This window comes from Eumetopias jubatus, unplaced genomic scaffold (assembly GCF_037043125.1).
Source record: "Eumetopias jubatus isolate StellerSeaLion01/CBP00866 unplaced genomic scaffold, mEumJub1_p1.0 scaffold_16, whole genome shotgun sequence".
Taxonomy (NCBI): domain Eukaryota; kingdom Metazoa; phylum Chordata; class Mammalia; order Carnivora; family Otariidae; genus Eumetopias; species Eumetopias jubatus.
The window spans coordinates 47,653,723-47,674,775 of NW_028274822.1; the positions used below are offsets into that span (position 1 = coordinate 47,653,723).

The 21,053-nt window shown below is 42.7% G+C and overlaps 1 protein-coding gene across 2 annotated transcripts in view; it reads right to left on the reverse strand.

Annotated features, from left to right (window-relative positions):
- LAMA3 (laminin subunit alpha 3) overlaps nucleotides 1-21,053 on the reverse strand; it is a 256,339-nt gene that overhangs the window by 20,370 nt on the left and 214,916 nt on the right. For both annotated transcript variants that reach the window (XM_088019656.1, XM_028098310.2), the window contains 11 exons: nucleotides 18,677-18,847; nucleotides 15,814-15,965; nucleotides 15,508-15,670; nucleotides 14,942-15,075; nucleotides 13,968-14,112; nucleotides 11,192-11,311; nucleotides 10,680-10,813; nucleotides 4,513-4,630; nucleotides 3,984-4,124; nucleotides 1,633-1,772; nucleotides 732-863 (listed from right to left, as the gene is read on the reverse strand). In XM_088019656.1, the coding sequence (XP_087875782.1) occupies nucleotides 732-863; nucleotides 1,633-1,772; nucleotides 3,984-4,124; nucleotides 4,513-4,630; nucleotides 10,680-10,813; nucleotides 11,192-11,311; nucleotides 13,968-14,112; nucleotides 14,942-15,075; nucleotides 15,508-15,670; nucleotides 15,814-15,965; nucleotides 18,677-18,847 (1,550 nt within the window). The remainder of the gene's footprint in view (nucleotides 1-731; nucleotides 864-1,632; nucleotides 1,773-3,983; nucleotides 4,125-4,512; nucleotides 4,631-10,679; nucleotides 10,814-11,191; nucleotides 11,312-13,967; nucleotides 14,113-14,941; nucleotides 15,076-15,507; nucleotides 15,671-15,813; nucleotides 15,966-18,676; nucleotides 18,848-21,053) is intronic.

Below are 21,053 nucleotides of genomic sequence, written 5' to 3' on the forward strand. Positions count from 1 at the left end.
TAGAATGATGGTGAACACCAGGAAACCTTAGAGGTGAGTTTGCAGAAGGGTTGATCTTGCTGCATTTGAGCAGGAGAGTCTCACAGATAAATAATCTGCTTATCTCATGATTGTTGTCTGAGCCTTGATGGACAGCAGGAGCCCCAAGCTCCCCATAGGTTGCCGAGGTTCCTGACCAGTCCTGGGCCCTCCTTCTGCCTTGGGGAGGGTTTTGGCTTTTATCTAAAAAGCGATCATTTTGAATCAAAAGGAAAGAACATCTAAACATTTGTGTGCAAGGACCAGGCTTCTCTCTCTATGAAAAGTCCCGGTCGGGTTCGACACGGTGGTGATTTGGCTTCCCAGCAGTGCCGGCCCATGCAAGTCCCCAGCCCCCCAAAACAGGGGAGCACTGATGAAATCAAATTGCATGACCTTGATTAAAATGAAGTAAAATTTCAGTATGGAAAATCTTCAGGGCCATAATCTGAAAGTTAACTTTCACTAGACCTTTCCCAAGGTTATGTGCCAAAGCTGCTCCTACAAAGGGAGGCCGGGCCCAGGTGAGGTGTTCCTGGGAGGTGGTTTGTTTCTAATGTGCGTATCTTGTCTAAGAAGTTGTTTGAAAGTTGGTGGAATGAGAGCCTCAGGCAGCACGTGCTGACAAATCCAACTCCACTACCAGAGCAAGGGGCTGCCCTCCCTGAGGCAGACCACGCTCAGCAGCCGCACCCCCGCAACAGGGCACGCACCTCCGGATGAAGATGTTGCTGATGCAACCCTCAAAGTGACTCCCGCCCAGATACAGGGGATGCTGGGAACCCGACAAGTCCTGTAGCCTTTGGTTACTTTTCAGAGTCTGGTCATCAATGAGAAGCCGGAGGCTGGACGAAGAGGAAGGCAAAACAAGAGTGAGAACGGCAGGGAAGACAAGTTTCTCACCATGTGGCCCACTGAGGCTCTTCTATTCGGACTCCACGTCTTTAACCTAAAGGAAATTGTTAAACTAGATTTATTTTTAAAGAGCATTTAAATTTTTAAAAAATTTTTTTCATGTATTTCTTTATTATATTTTTATTAAAGCAGTCTATATGTACAGAAAGTGAACATACCCTGTGTGCTCAGTGAATTTTTTGCAGTGTGAATACACCAACGACACCAGCACCCAGCCACAGAAGCAGAACTGACCAGCACCCAGGAACCCTGCCTTGTGCCCCCTTTTCCCTGTCTGAGAGTATAACCCCCGAGCCCTGAATCTGACAGAAGAAATTAATTTTGCCTGTTTTTGAATTTTATATAAATGAAATCATAGGAGATGAATTCTTTTATGCGTGACCTCTTTCACTCAGCAGGACGCTGTGAGGTTCATCCATGGCATTCTATACGGTTGTAGATCTTTTGTGCTCATTACTCCGGTTTCATTCCCACATTTTGAATAAACCACAGTTGGTTTATCCATCCACCTTTTGGCTGACTGATTTTTTTATTATTTTTTTTTAATGAGGACATTGATACAGAACCAGGAAGAAGGCTAAGACTTACTAGTAAAATAGCGTTAGCATCAAGGACACATACTTCACAAAAAAATACTAGAAAATTCCATTAAGCTAAACAAAAGTCTTAGAGCTCTGGCGAAAGTGCCGTCGCACTCACCCAGAGTTGTCACTTATGACAGATACATAATGCAGTGAACCATCCGTGTACGTCTGCGGAGATCTAAAAATTGGACTGTTGCTATCCCTGGTGTTCAGTTCAATGTGACCATCTTCCAGGGAGACCTGCAGGTTCCGTGTCTGAAACCACCACAGAACATACCCATCAATGTCATTAACTTCCAATGAAAGATTATGACGGTGTCAATACTGAAGTTATGATCAACACTACAGATAAGACAGGATGTTTTGGCCCAAATGTTTTGACTTCACTATTTCAATCTAAAGATTATTTTTGAATATTCTGACCCTGTGTTTATGAATATAAAAGTCTTATGCAAAGTATTTTTACACTTGAATCTGTCAAAAGCATCTTATGGATCTACATCCATAAACCAAATTTTTTTAAAGATTTTATTTATTTGACAGAGAGAGACAGAGAGAGCACAAGCAGGAGGAAGGGCAGAGAGAGAGGGAGAAGCAGACTCCCTGCTGAGCAGGCAGCCCCATGTAGGGCTCCATCCCAGGACCCTGAGATCATGACCTGAGCTGAAGGCAGATGCCTAACCGACTGAGCCACGCAGGCACCTCCCCTTTTTTTTCTTTTTTTTTCCCCATAAACCAATTTAACTTCTCCATCAATGATACGCCAATCTGTTGAAGTTATTTTCATCAGGATCAATTCTTTTCTGAATCAATTTTGTGATGAAGACTTGATTCATCCATTTTTTAAAATATATGATTATAGCAATGATATCTTCTCTTTAGTCATTATGAATTTTTTATTTTCTGGTCATAATTCCTAGGAAGTTCAATTTTCTGATGTCAAACTCTGCAGATCTAAATTTTGGCATGATGATTCAGTTCTGTTATTTCTTAATAAATGTGTGTAGTTTTTGCAGTTGTCATTTTAATTTTGATTTTTTTTCTACCAAGTACAATTTTTGCAATTTTCAACAAGATGTGATCATTCAGTGAGCTTTTAGTCTAAAACAACTTTTATATGGCTGCCTGGGTGGCTCAGTCGGTTAAGTGGCTGACTTGATTTTGGCTCAGGTCATGATCTCAGGGTCCTGGGATCGAGCCCCACGTTGGGCTCTGCACTCAGAGGGAGTCTGCTTGGGGATTCTCTCTCTCTTCTTCTGCCTCTGCTCCTCCCCCACTCATGCTCCCTCTCTCTCAAATAAATAAATCTTTAAAAAAACTAAATAAAACTATTTTTACAGTGTGTGGTTGTAGCCACTGTCAGTTTTATTTTGATTTTTTTCAGTTGGCAATATTCATTATGAGTTGGGTAAAGGAATGCCAATTTATATGTATGACTTAGCTAACCCATTATGAAGTTGAGGGCAGTGTTCCTGGGGTATTTCTAGGATCCCTCCATTGTCTAGGAGTGATCCCCTCTTTTGCTCAGTCAACTCTTCTGCCAGTTTTTAATCATTCTGTATATTGTGTACTCTGTGTCCCTACCCTTGGCAGGGGAAACAAGCACTGGGTGTCAAAAGAACTAGGTCGAAACATCCTACTTTGATAGAAAAGGCACTCTTGTAGCCAAATGCTGGCACATGTTTCTTCAGGAGGTAGTTTAAAAAAAAAAAGATCTCTAAAGGCTGATGAGGAAATATATATCAAGAGAGACAAGGCCTTCTAGTATGACATTGCCACAGACTCAGCTACTGTTGTTTCTTTCAACAAATACTAAATGTCTGTTGTGCTGGCAATCCTAAAGAAACAAATCCAAGAATGTCAGTATTCTACTTCTACTTCTACGTTAAAATCCCCCTCATTCTACAAGGGGATTTCTAAATATTCGTTGACCTCTATACCTATATAACCACACAAATGAAATCCTATGAAGCTATAAAGGGTACCTTGTCGCTCTGTTGTACATGAACAAAGAGCCAAGGACCCTATTTCCTCTCATTCCCCAGATGTAAATATTGTCTAACCAGCTACTGCTGCAAAAAAGGAATCTGAAGAGCTATCTTTTGTGGAATCAAAAAGGAACAGTGGGGACACATTCGGATTTTTTTCTTAGATCTAAAACTTTAGGCTACATTATTACTTATAACAGTTATAATTCACCTTAACTCGTGAAATAAACCCAAGAAGAATGAAAATAAGTCCATGAATACATATGAATTCAACTCTGTAAACTCTAATGTACTTTCTTATTTTAGGACTTGCCTCAGGATGAAGAGTAACCTCCACGGCTGAAATACGCAATGTCATTTACCGTGTGATGATGGATAAAATGCCCAACTAGTTTACCATCAAAAATCTCTATTGTTTTTGACATCAAACTTTGAGTCAGGTTTAAGTCTTGTTCAGTATTCATGCAATATTTCATACCTGTGCCTGGAGATTAAATAACATGCCACCCGGTTGAAAGGTCTGAAACCCAAAGGAGGCCTGGAATTCGTTGGGCAAAGGGAGGTCCAAATTGGTGAACCTCAATTGTCCACCCCTGGAGAATGAGGCAGATCGCACGAGCTGAAATGCAAACGTGGAATAAATTACTGGCATTGGAATGATTTGATGGCTGAAATCCAGGATCTTATCCTGTATCGCTTCACCTGAGCTGATTAATGTGGTTTGTGTTGCCTCAGGAAGAAACTGTTTTTCTGCATGAGTTTTTGTGTGTAGAGTTGGTATTTCTTTCTTCTTACAAATGTAATATGCAAACCTGAAGGGGTTGTGTGTCTTGCAAATATGTGGGAAGTGGAAATGAACCAGTTCGTGCAAATATGTGGGAAGGAGAAATGAACCAGTTCGCCATAATACTGTGTGCTACCAGAAAAACTCTAGAGCTGGTCTATAAATGACTATAAGATAGGTTGGCTGGGGAACAGCACTGCTCTGGAAGGTTTTGAATTCTTACCTTCCAGTCTTCTGAGCATTTTTTTGTGACTCCCACAGTATCATTCAACCTAACAACACCGCTGGTTTTCTTCAGATTTTTCATGCAGCCTCGGAAACCAGGTGTAGAAATGTTAAACCTGATTTGGGGTACAAAAAAGGAAGAGATGTACCAGACCCGGCTTGTCTGAGAATTGGAGCTGAAAACTCTGCACTGTCTGGTTCTTCTCACCCATAAACGAGTATGTATTTTATGGGTATCTGTTCTCATGGGATTTCTATAACTCTATTTTGTGAAGCTGAGAAAATTGACTTCCTTTCTCTGTGATTCAGCATTCTCAGCTTTAAAAATTAACATAATAGTGTTGACAGAAGAATGGCCAGTGACAAAAAGTACAGCGACAGAAAATGTACAATATCCAGAATTGCTCCCCACCCTCCTTCCAGAGTCATGGTAATACGTGGTGAATAGGAAGTGTATTAACAAATTAATATACCATAAATATTATATCAATACATATTAATAAGTACATTATTTATTAGAGCCAAGAATGCCCTAGAAAACACTTTGCTTTTTCTCCTGTCCACTTTTAAGTTAGTTACTGTTAACTCAGTAGAAACAATCAGTTGCATTCTGGTTCTAGTCAGCGATGAAAAATGTGGCTTGGTATTTAATCAATGCCAGGCTGGAACAATGGAAAGCACTGTGAGGATTAAACAAGTTAATGCACAGGAATTGCTTGGTACCATGTGTGGCCTGCAATCGTGACCACTCAGGAGCTGTTTCTTTCTTTTCTTTTCTTTTCTTTTTTAAGATTTTATTGATTTATTTGACAGAGAGAGACAGCGAAAGGGATCACAAGCAGGGGGAATGGGAGAGGGAGAAGCAGGCTTCCTTCCCGTCGAGCAGGGAGCCCGCCGATGCGGGGCTCGATCCCAGGACCCTGGGATCATGACCTGAGCTGAAGGCAGATGCTTAACGATTGAGCCACCCAGGCGCCCCCTCAGGAGCTATTTCTGAGAGCTGAGCGCTCTGCACCCACATTGCCAGGGTTCAAGCCGTATCCCTGCTGCTTGAGCAAGCGACATAACTATTCTGTGACTCTGTTTCCTCCTTTCTACAATGGGAATGTGTTAATCTGTTTTATGGGGTTGTCACGAATTTAAATGAGTTAGTATGTGCGACGCACTCACATGGTGCCTGTAACAGAGTGAGGACTCCATGTGAGGTGGTGGGGTTAGTAACTCTCCCATGATGAGGAGAGTCCTGATAATGAGAGCAATTTCTTTCTACAGCAGCTCTGCCTTCGTGGCTACCTTGGCATTCCGCCCCTACCCTTTCTTCTTCTTCTTCTTTTTTTTTTTGGCCTTTCCCCTTTGATTTGACTTTTGGGTCTGTCTGAAGCTGACTTCCCATAAAACATTAACACAGATGAACTGACTGGAGTCCAGGCAAATATTTGTGTTTCTTAAACAAGTGACGTACGAAGGAAAACACAAAGCTGATTTCCTTACAAATCCCTAAGGCGGCTCACCTTTCTAAATGGAAAGGTATCTGCATCCATTTTTATTCAAATCATTATAAATAGTTGAGCTACAGGTAATGCGCATGAAATTAAATTTCATTAGAAGGAAAAGGAAGAAATGAATCCTCACTGGCATGGCAGCTTGAGCTTAATTATTTTATAAAGATGGCTTTTTGCCTCAGAAAAGAAGGAAAGTTCGTATTAATTCCTGGCATTTGTCTGTTTACACATATTTTAAAATCCATTCTCTCTTGGGTTTCCGCATGGTTCGGACCCATTGCCATCCCCCGATGTCCTTCTTTCCATATAGGCTAGGTCAAAGTTAAAAGAAAAGCAGAGGGGGAGGAAAGGCATTAGGCAGATAGATATGGAGCCCTGTGCTGTGGAAGGCACTGTTATTCTAGCCTCACCATGACCTTTTGAGGGAGGTATTTTGCTCTCTAACGTTCACCAAGCTCTTACTGCACGCCTGGTGCTCGCTAATTCCTTGACTCGCTTTGAATCCTCACACAGCCCTGAGAGATGGGTAGCTACTCTGACCCTGTCCCAGAGGTTGCACGGGGAGGCGTGGGGGTGGTTAAGCAACTGGTCTAAGGTCATGTGGCAAGGAAGTGGCAGCTCTGGGATCTGAGTGGTCAGTGTGTCCCACGAACTAGTGTGACTCAAAGTCCCTGCTCTTTACACTTACACAGTCTGTGTACCCATAGTGCTCGGAAGAATTAGGACCCTTTCCTACAGAAGAACAGTCATCGCCAGCAGAGATGTTAAGATGGAAAATTTATTTCCACTCTTCTTTGGGGTGTTCTGGTTACTCTGGCTCATCAGAGGGCCTAGACTTCCACGTTTGCTCCAGGATGCAAGGGCTGAACACACTTGCTGGAGGAATGTGATCGTGCAGGGGTGCAGGCAGCCGTATGGAAGGATTAGCACACTGGGGTGTGTATGCGCACCGGGGGCCGGGCCATTCACAAAGGCCTAACCGGTCCAAGCCTGTGGTAGGCAGATTTCAGAGCCATAGGAGCCAAAGGTAATCCTAAACTGTGTAAATGTCCAATAGATCCTTGACTGATTTTTACTTTTTGAATTATTTTCATTTTAATGGTTTATTGTTACACTGACACAATGGGATAGGTCCTCAGCAAAGGTGTCCTGTTGGCTTGAGAGCCTCTGGCATTATCGGGCTGATTTTCTCTTCTCATGGGAAGCAGATAGGATTAACAGATTGTGATTTCTGACTGGAATCCTGAAAAAGTCATTCCCAGAGCTGGGCCCCCCTGCCTAGAAGACACACTGTAGTGAAAGAGGAGAAAACAAGGCATCCACAACATCTCTTGTTCAGAGCTGCTTTAGAGATGATGCTGGCTTGCTTTGCTCCAGACTAGGCTTAAGTGCTACTGTCTGTAAGAGCCTTCTCCTCATGCCGGGTCAGAACACCTGCCTCCTTTAGGAGAACTGCTTGCTTGCCCCTCAGACCTTGGTCAGGAGTGATCAGGAGTCCTAACTCCTCTCTGCCCACCCACCCCCCGGTGACCCACATCAGAGGGAGTTTCAGAACTCTCTGGACCATCAAAGATGTCACCAGAAGGATGCAGCCCGGCCAGAAACAGCCATTGTTTAGCATTTTATTTGCAAGGGACTAAAAGGCCAGTGAAATCTTTTGACTGGCTTCTACCTCCTACATTTTCCATGTTCTTGTGATTTTAATAAAAAACCTCAAGGTATAAACTTGCCCAGAAAAAGGAGTAATCCCTTGTTTGGAAGACTCTAGGACAGATTACTAGGAAAATTCTGTATGTACATCTATCTGTATATGCATAACTAGATCCATGTATGTATTTCTTAAATGGATAGGGATGAGAAGGGAAAGAAAGGCTGAGTGCTGACTTAACTCAAGGTCACATTGCTCTTTGGTGGCTGAGCCAAAACTAGAATGACTTCTTTTGGTTCTCACCCACTACCCTTTGTTAGGAAACCCTGGCTGACCGGCACCCGCCTTGTTATCTGGGGGTCTTGTGCTAACACTGCACAAATTCAAACCACTGGCCAGTGACTTCCTTGTTGCCTCCGGAAATTCCTCAGCCCACCTGCCCTAGAACCCTGACAAGCACCTCTACCTGAGCTGCATTCACCCTTTCTCCAGCTCAGACTTCTCTGAGGAGGGCCAGACCTTTCGACCCACCGCTCTCCCTCATCTCCACCTGCTATCTCTCAGGCTCCAGGAACTCAGCCTGTCTCAGCCTGAACCCGTCCCCCTGCCCCTCTGCTGGTGCTGTCCACCTGCCCAAGCACTGGAGCAAACCCCCGGTGTCATCCTTGAGCACTTTCTACTTTCCTCCCCAAACCTAAGAAATCGCTCAGTAGTACCCAGCCACTGTCCTAAATATATTGAGAATCCGTTCCTTTTGCCTTATCTGCACCGCCATTTCCCTGCGGCTGCCTTCATCTCTCGCCTCTGTGAAGATGTTCATCTTCTAACCGCTCGACCTGCCTCTGCCTTTTCCTCTCGAATCCAATCTCTGCCCTGCACCAGTTGAATCTGATAATGTCCTTTCTTTGTGTCCCCCGAGTGATGGCTTACTGTGACTTTCAAGATCCTCTGTGTTCAGGCCCCTGCTTCCCACACCAGCCCCATGTGGTATCCCCGGCCTGCTTCACTGGTGTTCTGCAGTTCCTTGGAAGGTGACACTTTCTTCAGCTCTTGGTGCTTCCCATATGTTGATTGCTCCTGTTTTTCAGGTCCAAACCAGAGGCCACGCTCCCGATGCCCCAACTGGATTAAATTCCCTCCCTGGGCCCCAGAGGACCTTGAGCTTCCCCTCTTGCGGCACCTGCCACACTCTATGGTCTCCCTCCTGCTATGCTTGAGGTTCTGGCCTGTTCACCATCACCTTCCCCACACCTGCCACACTGGCTGATGTCCCTAGACACTCAATGAGTATTTGTGTAATGAGTAAATAAACGGGAACCTCAGATGGACACAGTAGTGCCGACTTCCTTAAGTTAATCTATTTTATCACATTTAATTGAATAAAATCAAGATTATTGCTCATTCATAACAGCAATTCATGGTTGAGTGGATATGATATTGATGATATTAAATATGAATACCACCTCTTTGGTTCTCGATTTCTTCATCTATCAAGGTCAGCGGTTATGTCCCATGCAAGGTCCTTTCTAGTTCAAAAAAAATCTAAGGAATTCACTCCCAAACTCTATTAAAGTGCTGAGCTTTCCCATCTGCATTTTTGTGTTTGAGGGCAACCTTAAGAACTTTAAAACAAATATTAGTTCGTCTTTACTATAGATGGACAGATGCCCAAATACATAAGGATTCTTGAAGACAGACTACCTTTGCACAACACCTTATAAATCACATCTAGTACTCCTTCCAACTGATTTATAAATTAGGAAAAGAGTTAACTGGCCTGAGATCTCATATAAGAATAATCACAATCGGGCACCTGGGTGGCTCAATCATTAAGCGTCTGCCTTCGGCTCTGGTCATGATCCCAGGGTCCTGGGATCGAGCCCTGCATTGAGCCCCGCATCGGGCTCCCTGCTCCACGGGAAGCCTGCTTCTCCCTCTCCCACTCCCCCAGCTTGTGTTCCCTCTCTCACTGTGTCTCTCTCTGTCAAATAAATAAATAAAATCTTTAAAAAAAAAAAAGAAGAATCACAATCAAACATGGACGTGCTCTTCACTCAGTCACAAGTCTGTACTAACCCTTCCAGAAAATCTTCTTTCCACACATTATCATCAAGCTGTTAAAAAGCCTTTTTGGAGGATTCAAACACATTTAAATGTAAAAGTTATTTTTAAGTGCATTCTTGAAGTGGTGCTGTTTTTTTCTCATTCAGATTAGGCTTCACTTCCTTTCCAATTAACTTAATTCATCCGTGTATTCATTATCCAAGAAGCAGTTATGCACCTGTTCCTTACTTGATAACACGTAAGGGGCAGGTAATACAAACACACCTTACATTCTAGAGACACTTCCTAAAGGCAGCAACCCCAGCTTTCAGTGCCCAGTGCTGCTTGTCAGGCCACAGAACTGCCTGCGCTCTCCTATGCTACCGTTAGGGGCCCCAGGGCCACAGCCTCCCTTCTTATCAGCAGCATTGTCAACACTAACCATATTCCCTATAGTTTCTCTCTTCCCGAGAATGACACTCAGGGGTGACCCACGGTTCCCTCACTCTTCTTCTTTCAGTGGCCAGTCCCATAATCCAGTGTTTACAACATGACTGACTCTGTTGGCTATCACTGTGAATACTGAAAAGTTAAACTTTTTGTGTTTGTTTCTTGCTAAATTTTATTTTTTTAAGATTTTTTTATTTATTTATTTGACACAGAGAGAATGAGAGAGAGAGAGAGAGAGAGAGAGAGAGACAGAGACAGAGAGCAAGCACAAGCAGGGGGAACAGCAGGAAGGGGAGAAGCAGGCTCCCGGCTGAGCAAGGAGCCCGATGCGGACCTGAGCCCAGGACCCCGGATCATGACCTGAGCCGAAGGCAGACGCTTAACTGACTGAGCCACCCAGGCACCCTTTTTGCTGGATTTTAAAAAGTCAAACTAATCAGTAGCAATCGTAACCATAATCACTCAGAGAGGTAATCTGCTTCTTTGTTTGTTTGTTTGTTTTTAAAAAAAACATCATCTTACCTTTCCCTGATTGAAACTGGAATTCCTCCCAGATAATATGTGCTGAAATCAAATATGTCACCAGCAATTATGCTGTTATACAAATCCACATTTATCCTCATAAGTTTTTGGGTTTTTCCGATTATGATCTGTATCTAGAATAAATGAGAGATGAGTCAGTAAGCAATGGGGAATTAAAGAATCCTATTCAGCATGGGTCAGGGCTGTTATGTTTTTATTTCCTTCAGACTGATTATATACGTGGTAGGAAGACTTTGTGCAGTAGCACTTCTGGATAAAAATATAATATTGAAACATTTTAATAGAAACGTTTGCATTTGAAATTAATCATGTTTTATATATGCCATATATATATATTTCATGCCCAGGTACTCAGATTTTGAAAGGAGGTATCCCTCCTCCTTTAATAACTGTAAGTTCGTCTGGTAATAGAAAAATGTTCTGGGCACTGACTTAATTTTAAAGAACTGAGGATATTTAATAATTCACATGAACAGACTGAAAGGACATACCGAATGGTCTTTTCCATTGTTGACAACCTGTGTAACTTCTTTTTCTTTCGGTGGCTCTGAATTCAGTTTGTATCGCACCAGGAGCTTGCCATCTTCTATATTTAGAGATATGAAGCGATCCTAAGGCATGGAAACAATGTAGATTTATCAGGAGATTCCACTGAAGAAGACCTAGAGGCCTGGAACTCAAAATACTCTCAAGTCACAAACTGCTCTCAGCTGCAGCCCCCTCCTCAGTTAACAGGGACAACAGTGCTGTAATATCCACCTGCCAGGTTGGGCATGATGTGTAAATATTCTAAGTCGTGTTCAACATCATGCTCAGTGGCCGGCATGCTGGAAAGACGCAATAAATGCAGCTATGATCATGATTTTGTTTCATATGATCCATAACCAGCATGCACAAATGGGAAGGGAAAAGATACAGGTCATTAACACCATTTGAAAAGATGACTGCCAACTTTCGGAGAGCGGTATGGTCTTCGTGAAACCCCCGACATTTGCCCCCCTCTGCTTACCAACTGCTTGCTCTCTCAGCCTCATTTGCTGGCTCATCCCCTCCAGTCCCCCTCCTTCCATTCGAACGTGGAGGGTTCCCCGAGGGCCCGCAAAGACCTCTTCTTCCCTCCCACCCTCTCTTTGCTTCAAAGTCAAGGTCACTTTTGTAGCCCCAATGCAGGTGTGTGCCCACGAAGCCCAGATGCTTCTCTCTAGCCTAGACATGTCTTCTCGGGGCCAGGTCCGCACATCCGGTAACCTTATTGTTACTGCAGGTGACTCGTGGATCCCTCAAATTTGAATACCACAAGCAGGGCTTGAGATCTACATCCCCTCAGCTGCCAAGCCTGTCTCTCTGCCCTTCCCATCGCTCTCCCTCCTCCTTTCTCTCTCTCACCAGTAAGCACCTTGCTGAGCCAGCCACAAACCTACTAGGAGTCACTCTGAAACGTTCCCTCCTCTCCCTTCCTATCAAATCTTGTCAGTTCCCCCACTTTTTAACTCTGTTTCATGCCACCCAGGGTCAGCCACGCTTGTTTAGCCAGACTACACAGCAATAATGCCCCGTCCCCCCCTACTCTGTCCCTTCCTGAACCCACTTGCCACTCTGCAGCCAGAGTGCTCTGTGGGAAAGGCCATTGAGAGCTCATTACCCTCCTTTGCTCTCAGGGGGAAGCCCCAGCTCCCCCGTACATGCTGTGGGGCTCTGATCATCCCTTCAGCTTCTTCTGCCTCTCCTTGCCCCAGCCACACGGGCCACCATTTTGTCCCTGAGCGCTCCCTGCCCTTCCCACCTCCAGGCCGTCTTTATGCCCCTCTCCCCACAGCGATCACCCCTCTGCCCTGTTGCCTCCAAATGCTGTCTTCTACTTTCCTCCCGATCTCAGATTACCCAGACTTTGCTCAAGTCTTTTATACATCTTCATTCACCCCAAACTTTCCCTCTATACCACTCATGGCCATTGTGATGAATTAATTAACCAATTAATGAGTATAGCTTTGTGAAATATTTGTCTTCCCCTCTAGACTAGAAGGTCCTTGAGGGCAGCAACGGCTTGTAACTGCATCCCTATCCCTGTGTAAAGCACATACTTGAAGCAGGCCTTTCCTTAGTTGAAAGATACACTGAGGAATTTCTGATGTAGGGCTTAAAGGCTTATTCTTCCACAGTTCCGTAATGACAAGAAGACCTCTCTTTGACATCTATGAACAGAACCCTTACTTAAAAGTAACATCAGTCCTTATCTGGATCCTAAATCTTGTCCTTGGGAGGCAGTTAGGGTTCATCACACTCAACAACAGCCAAGTCACATCAGCTCACTGAATCATGAGCCACTCTGCCTAAACAGCATTTCTGGTTCTTGGTCTCCAAAATGTAGTACAAGGAAGACCTTATTTTGGAAACAACCCCCTTGCCCTGAAGATGCTGTGTGACTTCTTGGCTCCTTGCATTCTATCGGCAGGTCAGGACCTTCCCAAATCCTCAGAACTGGTTCAGCCTTGGAATCTGCCAGAGGGTCAAGACCAGCCCCAGAGAAGAGAGTTGGATCAGGTCTCTCTGTCCCCACCCTGCAGGTAGAAGGGGTTGGTCAAATCCCAAGCTCCGTATCATTCCCATGTTCTCAGACAGAGATCCCATGAGCTGATCCACACTTCTCCTGTAGAGCAACCACAGAAGGCCCCACGCCTAGCAGTCACTCCAGGCCCATCACCCAGAAGGCCCTACACCTAGGAGCAGTCACTCCAGGCCCATCTCCCAGCAGATGGCGCTGACCATTACTTGCAGAGTCACTTTGGATTTCTCCAAACTAGACTTAAGAATGGCCTCCAGAAACTTCAGCGGCTTGAAAACTCAGAAGCTTCCAGGCCTTGGAAAGCCAAGGATCAGACTGAAAAGACATACTTCCACAGAGCCTGGCAAAAGTTGGACCAAGATGCAAACAGCAGGAAGTCAAACAGTCTGACTCTCAGAGACCCTGGGAGGTTGTCAAGTGATTTCAGGCAGACTAAGTATATTATCAGGCAAACCATGGTTTTCAAAGAATAAAACTGACAATGACATGTTTGAGTGGCATGTTCTCAAATTCCCAATTACTTGCCTCATTAAAACACACATTCCCATAGCCAAAGAAAGCAGAATTGGGCCAAGAGAAAAGACGTAGGTAACATTTGCACACTTTTTCAGATCTAGTTAACTGTTTATAATAACCCAGTTACCCCAAAGTTGCTTAACTGAATGGACGTACTTGGTACTATTTGGATGTTTGTTATAGAATACCTTGTTTTCTGCAAAGAACAGCAGTCCTCTATCCACAGTGGTCTGAATCGTCTGTCCAAAGGTTGGGATGGGAGCATTTGGTTGAGTTGGAATTCGAGCGTAGCCTGTACCTTCAAAATAATTTTTGTCTGACTCTTCCTTTCTCCTGTCAACATCAATGATCACACGTGAGAACACGGCAGCAAATGACCACCGCTCAAGTGTGCTTATTAATACAAGATGCTGCTATCCGAAAAACAGAGCAAAGCCAATGCAATGTAGCTGTCATGATTTTGTTCAAGAAAAGGAAACATCTTTAGAAGGTTAAAAGAGCCAACCATTTCTCCTGGATGTGCTCTTATGCTCTCTGATAATCAAACCCTAGCTCAAAAAAGATAATAGTTAAGAGTCAGCCTTTGGAAATATCTACTTAGGAAGACATGGCCTAGCTGAAGACCTGAAATGTAAAAAAATTATTAACTTGAAATATAGTTTTATTCTGAGTAATAGTATGTCCAAATCCTTTTAACTACAGGGAAGGTCAGGAGCTTAAGACAGCAATTTCCAAATAGGTCCAGCTGCCAGAGTACCTTGAAAGTTATGGTATGTTTCATGGACTAATATTTTTTTTTTGAAACTTACAGTAAATACGTAATTTTGTGCCTGAATCAGGTACCATCTAATATTGAATATTTTGGGGTAGTAAGCACCAAAAATTTAAGAAGGATTCATTTTTTTCAGAATTGAGAAAACTCTATCAATCTAATATTTTATACAAATGAGGAACTTTTAGGGGTGGACTAGCAGTATTGCATGCAATCATAATTTAAGATCTACTGGCCCAAAGCTATCAGTGACACCAAAATCACATCTCATCGGCTCATCCCTTTATTATATGTAATATAACAGCAAGTTACCAAAAATCACAGTTACAGAGACACTGGTCCCTGGTTGTTTGGTTGTTGTTGTTGTTGTTTGTTTTGTTTTGTTTTTACCTTCTACAAGGCTCTACTTCAGTTGTGTTGAGATTGAAAGTTTTTTTGAAGTTGTACAAGCTCAGGACATTTTCATTGAGGTCATCTAATTCAATACAACCTTTGTATGAAGGCAACCTCAGTCTAGCAGGAAGCTGAAAAAATGAAACAAAAAATCTAATTCAACAAAGGACACTGATCAGGCTGGGCAAAAAATAGTATGAATCCATCACTTTCAACTGTCATTGTAGCATAGGGATTAAGAATGTGGACCCTGGAGCCAGAGACCCTGGCTTTGCTATTTACCAGCTGTCTGACTTTGGACAAGTTATTAAACTGCTCTGTCTCAGTTTCTTCATCCATGAAATGGGAATGGTAATGATGCCTATTTAGATTCATATACTTAAGTCTAGATCACTGCACATAGGAAGTACTCAAAAACTGTTAGTTTTTATCACTGGATATGCTTTAAGAATATATAGTTAAATCCATCTTATATATAATGGATAATTGAAAAGAGACCTGAGGTTCTTATGCCAAATTCAAACGTAAATATTTTCACTCAATGAAATGACATTTACACTTACTCTAAAGTCAGGTGGGTAACCTCCAACATAAAATACAACATTTTCAGGATCCAGATTGAGAAGCGTGTGGCTGCTTCCACCATCCATTTCATGGAATTGGGGTGTTCCTGGTTTACTGGATGTGGCTTTTTTGGTGTAATTTAGAGTTGCAAACTGATAAACTCTGTTTAAAAATAAATTAAAGTTATATTTAAAAATTATACAAACATTGAAGAAGTCAAAGCCAAGATACTGAAAATGGGGTTTAGCAGCACATACACTGGGGAGTTTGGTAATATTATCAGATTAAGAAAGAGGGACTTGTACCTCTGAAATTTCACCCGGTCCATTACTGCCTCCTGAGTTTCGCTCTTGGTCACGCTCTGGTCCACTTGGAGTTCAGACTCCTGTTCTCCCAGGTTGTAAACACACGTGAGCTTGCCGTCTACAACTGCCATGCCGATGTAGTCCCTGGAGGCCTGGAGACATCAAGGCCACCTCAGAGCACTTCGCACACACCCTGGTCCTCTCAACTTCCCATCCCAAGAGAGTGCATTTCAAATAACTAATGGGTTTTACACAATAACCCTTGGGCAGACTGAATAAATGAGGTACCTCCTTGTACAGAACAATAGAGACAGAACACTTAATAATGTCTGCACTGTCCTCTCCCAGATCATTGCACTCACGGATTCACTCCCCCATTCGCTCAATCTGCAAATATTTGCCAAGCACTTGCCATAAAGATGAACCAGATACAGACTCAGGTCTCCATTGGATTTTAGTCTGGAAATAAGCCATTTTTGTTCTCCCTGTACCATACAATGATCTCTTAACACTTTGCACATGCCTCTGTTATAATACCTAGAACCCTCTGTTACAATACATAGAACCCTCTGTTACCATGGTCAGCTACATATATATCTTTTTTTGTTAGCATATCAGCACCTGAAGATACATATGAAGTTTTAAAATTGTGGTAAAATATACATAACATGAAATTCACATTCAAGAAACAAATTTTTGTGTATCATACAGTGTTGGTACCTTGTAGGTAGATGGTATAAAATTGTTGAAGGAATAATGTGCATTTTGTCACAATACAAAGCAGAAAGTCATGTCATAAGAAAGCTACAAATAAAGTACCAACACTTTAAAGCATTAGAGAGTGATTAATAATAGTGTCAATTTTAGGAATCTTTAAACACCCACACACACTAATCACAGCCAATTACTTTCTAATTGACCAGAATTTTCCAGAACCATGTTTCAGACATTTTTTTTCCAGCAATTATATCCTAACCCAGCCAGCGATTACTTTTTCCTCTGACACTTAAGTTGAAAAAAATGTATTTTAAGAGGAGGGACTAAAGGCTAAAATGAACTGTTCAATGGGTGCCTGGGTGGCTCAGTCGGTTGAGCACTGGACTCTTGGTTTCAGCTCAGGTCGTGATCTCAGGGTTGTGAGATCAAGCCCTGTGCCAGGCTCTGCGCTGGGCATGGAGCCTGCTTAAGATTCTCTCTCGGGGAAGAATGAAGGGGAGTAAGTCAGAGGGGGAGACGAACCAGGAGAGATGATGGACTCTGAAAAACAAACTGAGGTTTCTGGAGGGGAAGAGGGTGGGGGGATGGGTTAGCCTGGTGATGGGTATTGAGGAGGGCACATTCTGCATGGAGCACTGGGTGTTATGAACAAACAATGAATCATGGAACAGTACACCAAAACAAATTATGTAATATATGGTGATTAACATAACAATAAAAAATTTAAAAAAAAAAAGATTCTCTCTCGGGGCACCTGGGTGGCTCAGTCAGTTACGCGGCTGCCTTCAGCTCAGGTCATGAGCCTGGGGTCCTGGGATTGAGCCCCATGTCCAGCTCCCTGCTCAGCAGAGAGCCTGCTTCTCCCTCTCCCTCTGCCTGCCACTCTGCCTACTTATGCTCTCTATCTGTCAAATAAATACATAAAATCTTAAAATAAAAAAAAATTATCTCTCTCCCTCTTTCTCTGCCCCACTCCACTGCTTGCTAAGAAAAAAGAAAAAAAAAAAAGAAAATGAACTGTTCAAAATGCCTGTAACAGTAGTGGTTTAAAGAATTTAGAATTAGAAAGAGATAGGGCAACTGCATGCCTTATTAATTAGGCAGGAGAGGCTTCATTTCACTCCAGTCCTCACCCACAGATGGTGCCATCCCTGCCGACTTGAGGAAGGTTCTGCAGCTGGGCATTCTGAGGAGGAGGGCAGGGTCACGATTTTGTGAGAAAGAACCACTGATGATTTCCATGAAGCCTTGATATTGCTGCCCTGGTTGTTTAGGGAGGGGTGCTGAACTTCAACCCCCGGTGTGCATGTGCTCACATGTGTCATGTGCTGAGCCCACTGGGCAAGGCCTCTCCATCAGATAAGACCAACAAATAACAATTTGCAAATGATGGGTGGCCCCTTGGGATGCCATCAGAGGGGGTGGAGTCTGCTGACATATTGGTGGGATTTCTTCCTGCTGTGCCAATGGCAATGGCACACTTGTGACATGTATCTCAAAAACCATATTCTTTTGGGCCACAATTCAACCCACAAATAGTGGAATTCCCCAAGGTGATGGTAGCATGATCACCCCAACAGCGTTCCAGGGGAACTTTCAGACATTTTTTTTCCAGCAATTATATCCTAACCCAGCCAGCGATTACTTTTTCCTCTGACACTTAAGTTGAAAAAAATGTATTTTAAGAGGAGGGACTAAAGGCTAAAATGAACTGTTCAAAGGATGCCTGGGTGGCTCAGTCGGTTGAGCACTGGACTTGTGTCATGAGGACACTTAACAGCCCTATGGAGAGGACCTGTGGCATGAAAAATGCCTCCTACCAACAACCAGCACTAACTTACAAGGCGTGTGAGTGAACCAAACTGAGAGCAAATCTTCAGCCCCAGTCGAGCCTTCAGATGACTGCAGCCCCAGCCAACATCTTGACAGACAGCTCATGAGATCCCCTGAATCAGAACCATCTGGCTAAGCCACTCTTGAACACTGCACCATAGAAACAGTGTGAAATAATAAACATTTACTGTTGCTTTGGGCCACTAAGTTTGGTGGTCATGCAGCTAATACAAAACCAATATTCAAAAAAAAAAAAAAGATCCCCAAACCATATTATTTTTAAAAACAAGAGAAATGTCAAAGCGATACCTACATCTTTATTTCCAAGGTACATCACAAACATATTCTCAGTCCTCCCATATTCTCTTGATTCAGGTCTTTGGAGAAACAAAGAAAGAGATGTGTATCCTTTCAAATCTTCTAGGTCATTCGGCAGCCGGACTTCAACTCCAGATTTACCATTGAACCTCATGGGGACAGCAACCTGTAAAGGAAAAGATCTAGGTCATTAAAGATTCTTCTGTGAGGAAAAGGGGTGTGCTCAGAGGGACAGCCTGGGACTGTGCCACAACTCCTTTCATCTCTATGTCATCATTTCCCAGTTGTTATGATAAAGAGCAAAGGAGTGTGTGTGTCTACTAGGTCTGGGTTATAAACTCATGAAGCTGTTTCAGGAGCTGAGTAATAAAGCTTTCATATTCTTTCTGTTTACCAGCCAGGGGTCTTTGAGAAGTGCATCTAATTCTCTGTACCAGAAATGATAATCATTATTATAATCATAGCTGCAACCCTAGGAGGTTTTTGTACAGATGACCTAACATGTATGGAAGCACTTAGCATGGTGCCTGACGTGTTGTACATATATAATACATCAAAAATATTTTTTAAATAAATTCTTTAAGGAACCATTCCCCATTAATATATTACATGTTATGGTTGTTTTTATTATAGGCATTCAGTCCTTAAAAACAAGTGCATCAGGGCTCTCTAAAACAGTGCTTCTTAAACTCAGTGGGTGAAGGACCATTTTTTCCCCTCTCTAATCTGCCCTGGACCAATACTTTTGTAAATATATTAAAAATCAAATTATTAGAAAAATGAAATAAATAAGGTGTGCAAAATACATGCCTACTATCCCATGCTTGAATTTTGAGGCAATTCGAATTATTGAAAGTTTTTAGACATATACATTCAACTTTATATTTACATATAATGGACCAGTAACAAAATTTCTCTGACTAGTGCTGGTCTGTGGACCAACTTGGGTAGATGGCATTCAAACACAGAAAATAAATGTTCCTTAATAATCTAAAGAATAACACTCCTGGAATGATACTTACACCAACTATATTTTATCTATCAAGCATTTAAATATTTATGGAAAACCTGGTTTATGCAAGGTATTATGTTGGAGTGGGGTACTTAGCGATGGTGTAGGCTGTCATTTCTCGAACGTGCTTGTGACTGAGCACCCCTCACCCATTTTACAGGCTCATTTTATGCCTCTTTCTCTACACCCCTCCACCCTCCAGTCTACCCAATCACATCCTGAGTCTTTCTTGGCATGCCCTTTGTCACCTGGAAAACTCTCAGTCTTTTTAATTTTTTTAATTAAGAAGCCATCTCATGGGGGCGCCTGGGTGGCTCAGTTGGTTAAGTGACTGCCTTCAGCTCAGGTCATGATCCTGGAGTCCCTGGATCGAGTCCCACATCGGGCTCCCTGCTCAGCGAGGAGCCTGCTTCTCCCTCTAACCCTCTCCCTTCTCATATACTCTCTCTCTCTCTCTTGCTCTCTCAAATAAATAAATCTTAAAAAAAAAAAAAAGAAGCCATCTCATGTATACATAAAAAGAATGGAGAATATACCTGTATATTCATTACATTCTTAAGAAATTAAACATGAGTGGTATAATAGAAACTCCTTGCATATCTCACCTTGTCCTCATTCTTCTCTCCCATCTCAGAGGCCACCACTACCCTGGATTTAGATTCCCATGCACGGTCCACGCATGTTGCAATATTTTTACTAAAATGCATCTAACTATAAACTGTAATCAGTTTTATTACTCATGTTTTAAATACTTTAATATAAATGGTATCTCCACATATCCATCTGCAACTTGCTTTCTTGGCCTCACTCTGTTTGTAGATTTATCTGTATTGACACACCTGCTGGCTCCAGCTCATTTATATTTATTGTGGTGTGGTCTTTCATTGTATACATTTATCACAATTTTATCCATCTCCTATTGATGGACATTTGGCTTTTTTCCAATTATCTTTGTGATGACAAGCTGTGTCGCATTGAACATTCTTCTACACGTCCTTTAGTACCATTCTGAGCCTCTCCAGGTAGAAATGAGTGTTGTCAAGACATGCTTAACACAGTTTTATCCAGCTTCTTAGTGTAGTCTGCTTACCAGTTGCCACATTGAAGCAGCTAGTGAGTAACCCGAGGTCAAGACTATGGCTTACTAATCTCTGTGTCCTGGGCACCCAGGAGAGCGCCGCACAACCCAGGAACTCCAAAGCGCTGGCTTATTTTTAAGTTATATTTTATTATTTTCCACTTACATGGCACTATTAGCCAAGAACTATTTTACATTACCTAGTTTAATCCTAAAAATCTCATGGGGACAGTCTTATTATGGACCCTGCTCTACAGATGAACAAAGTGAGGCACAGAGAGG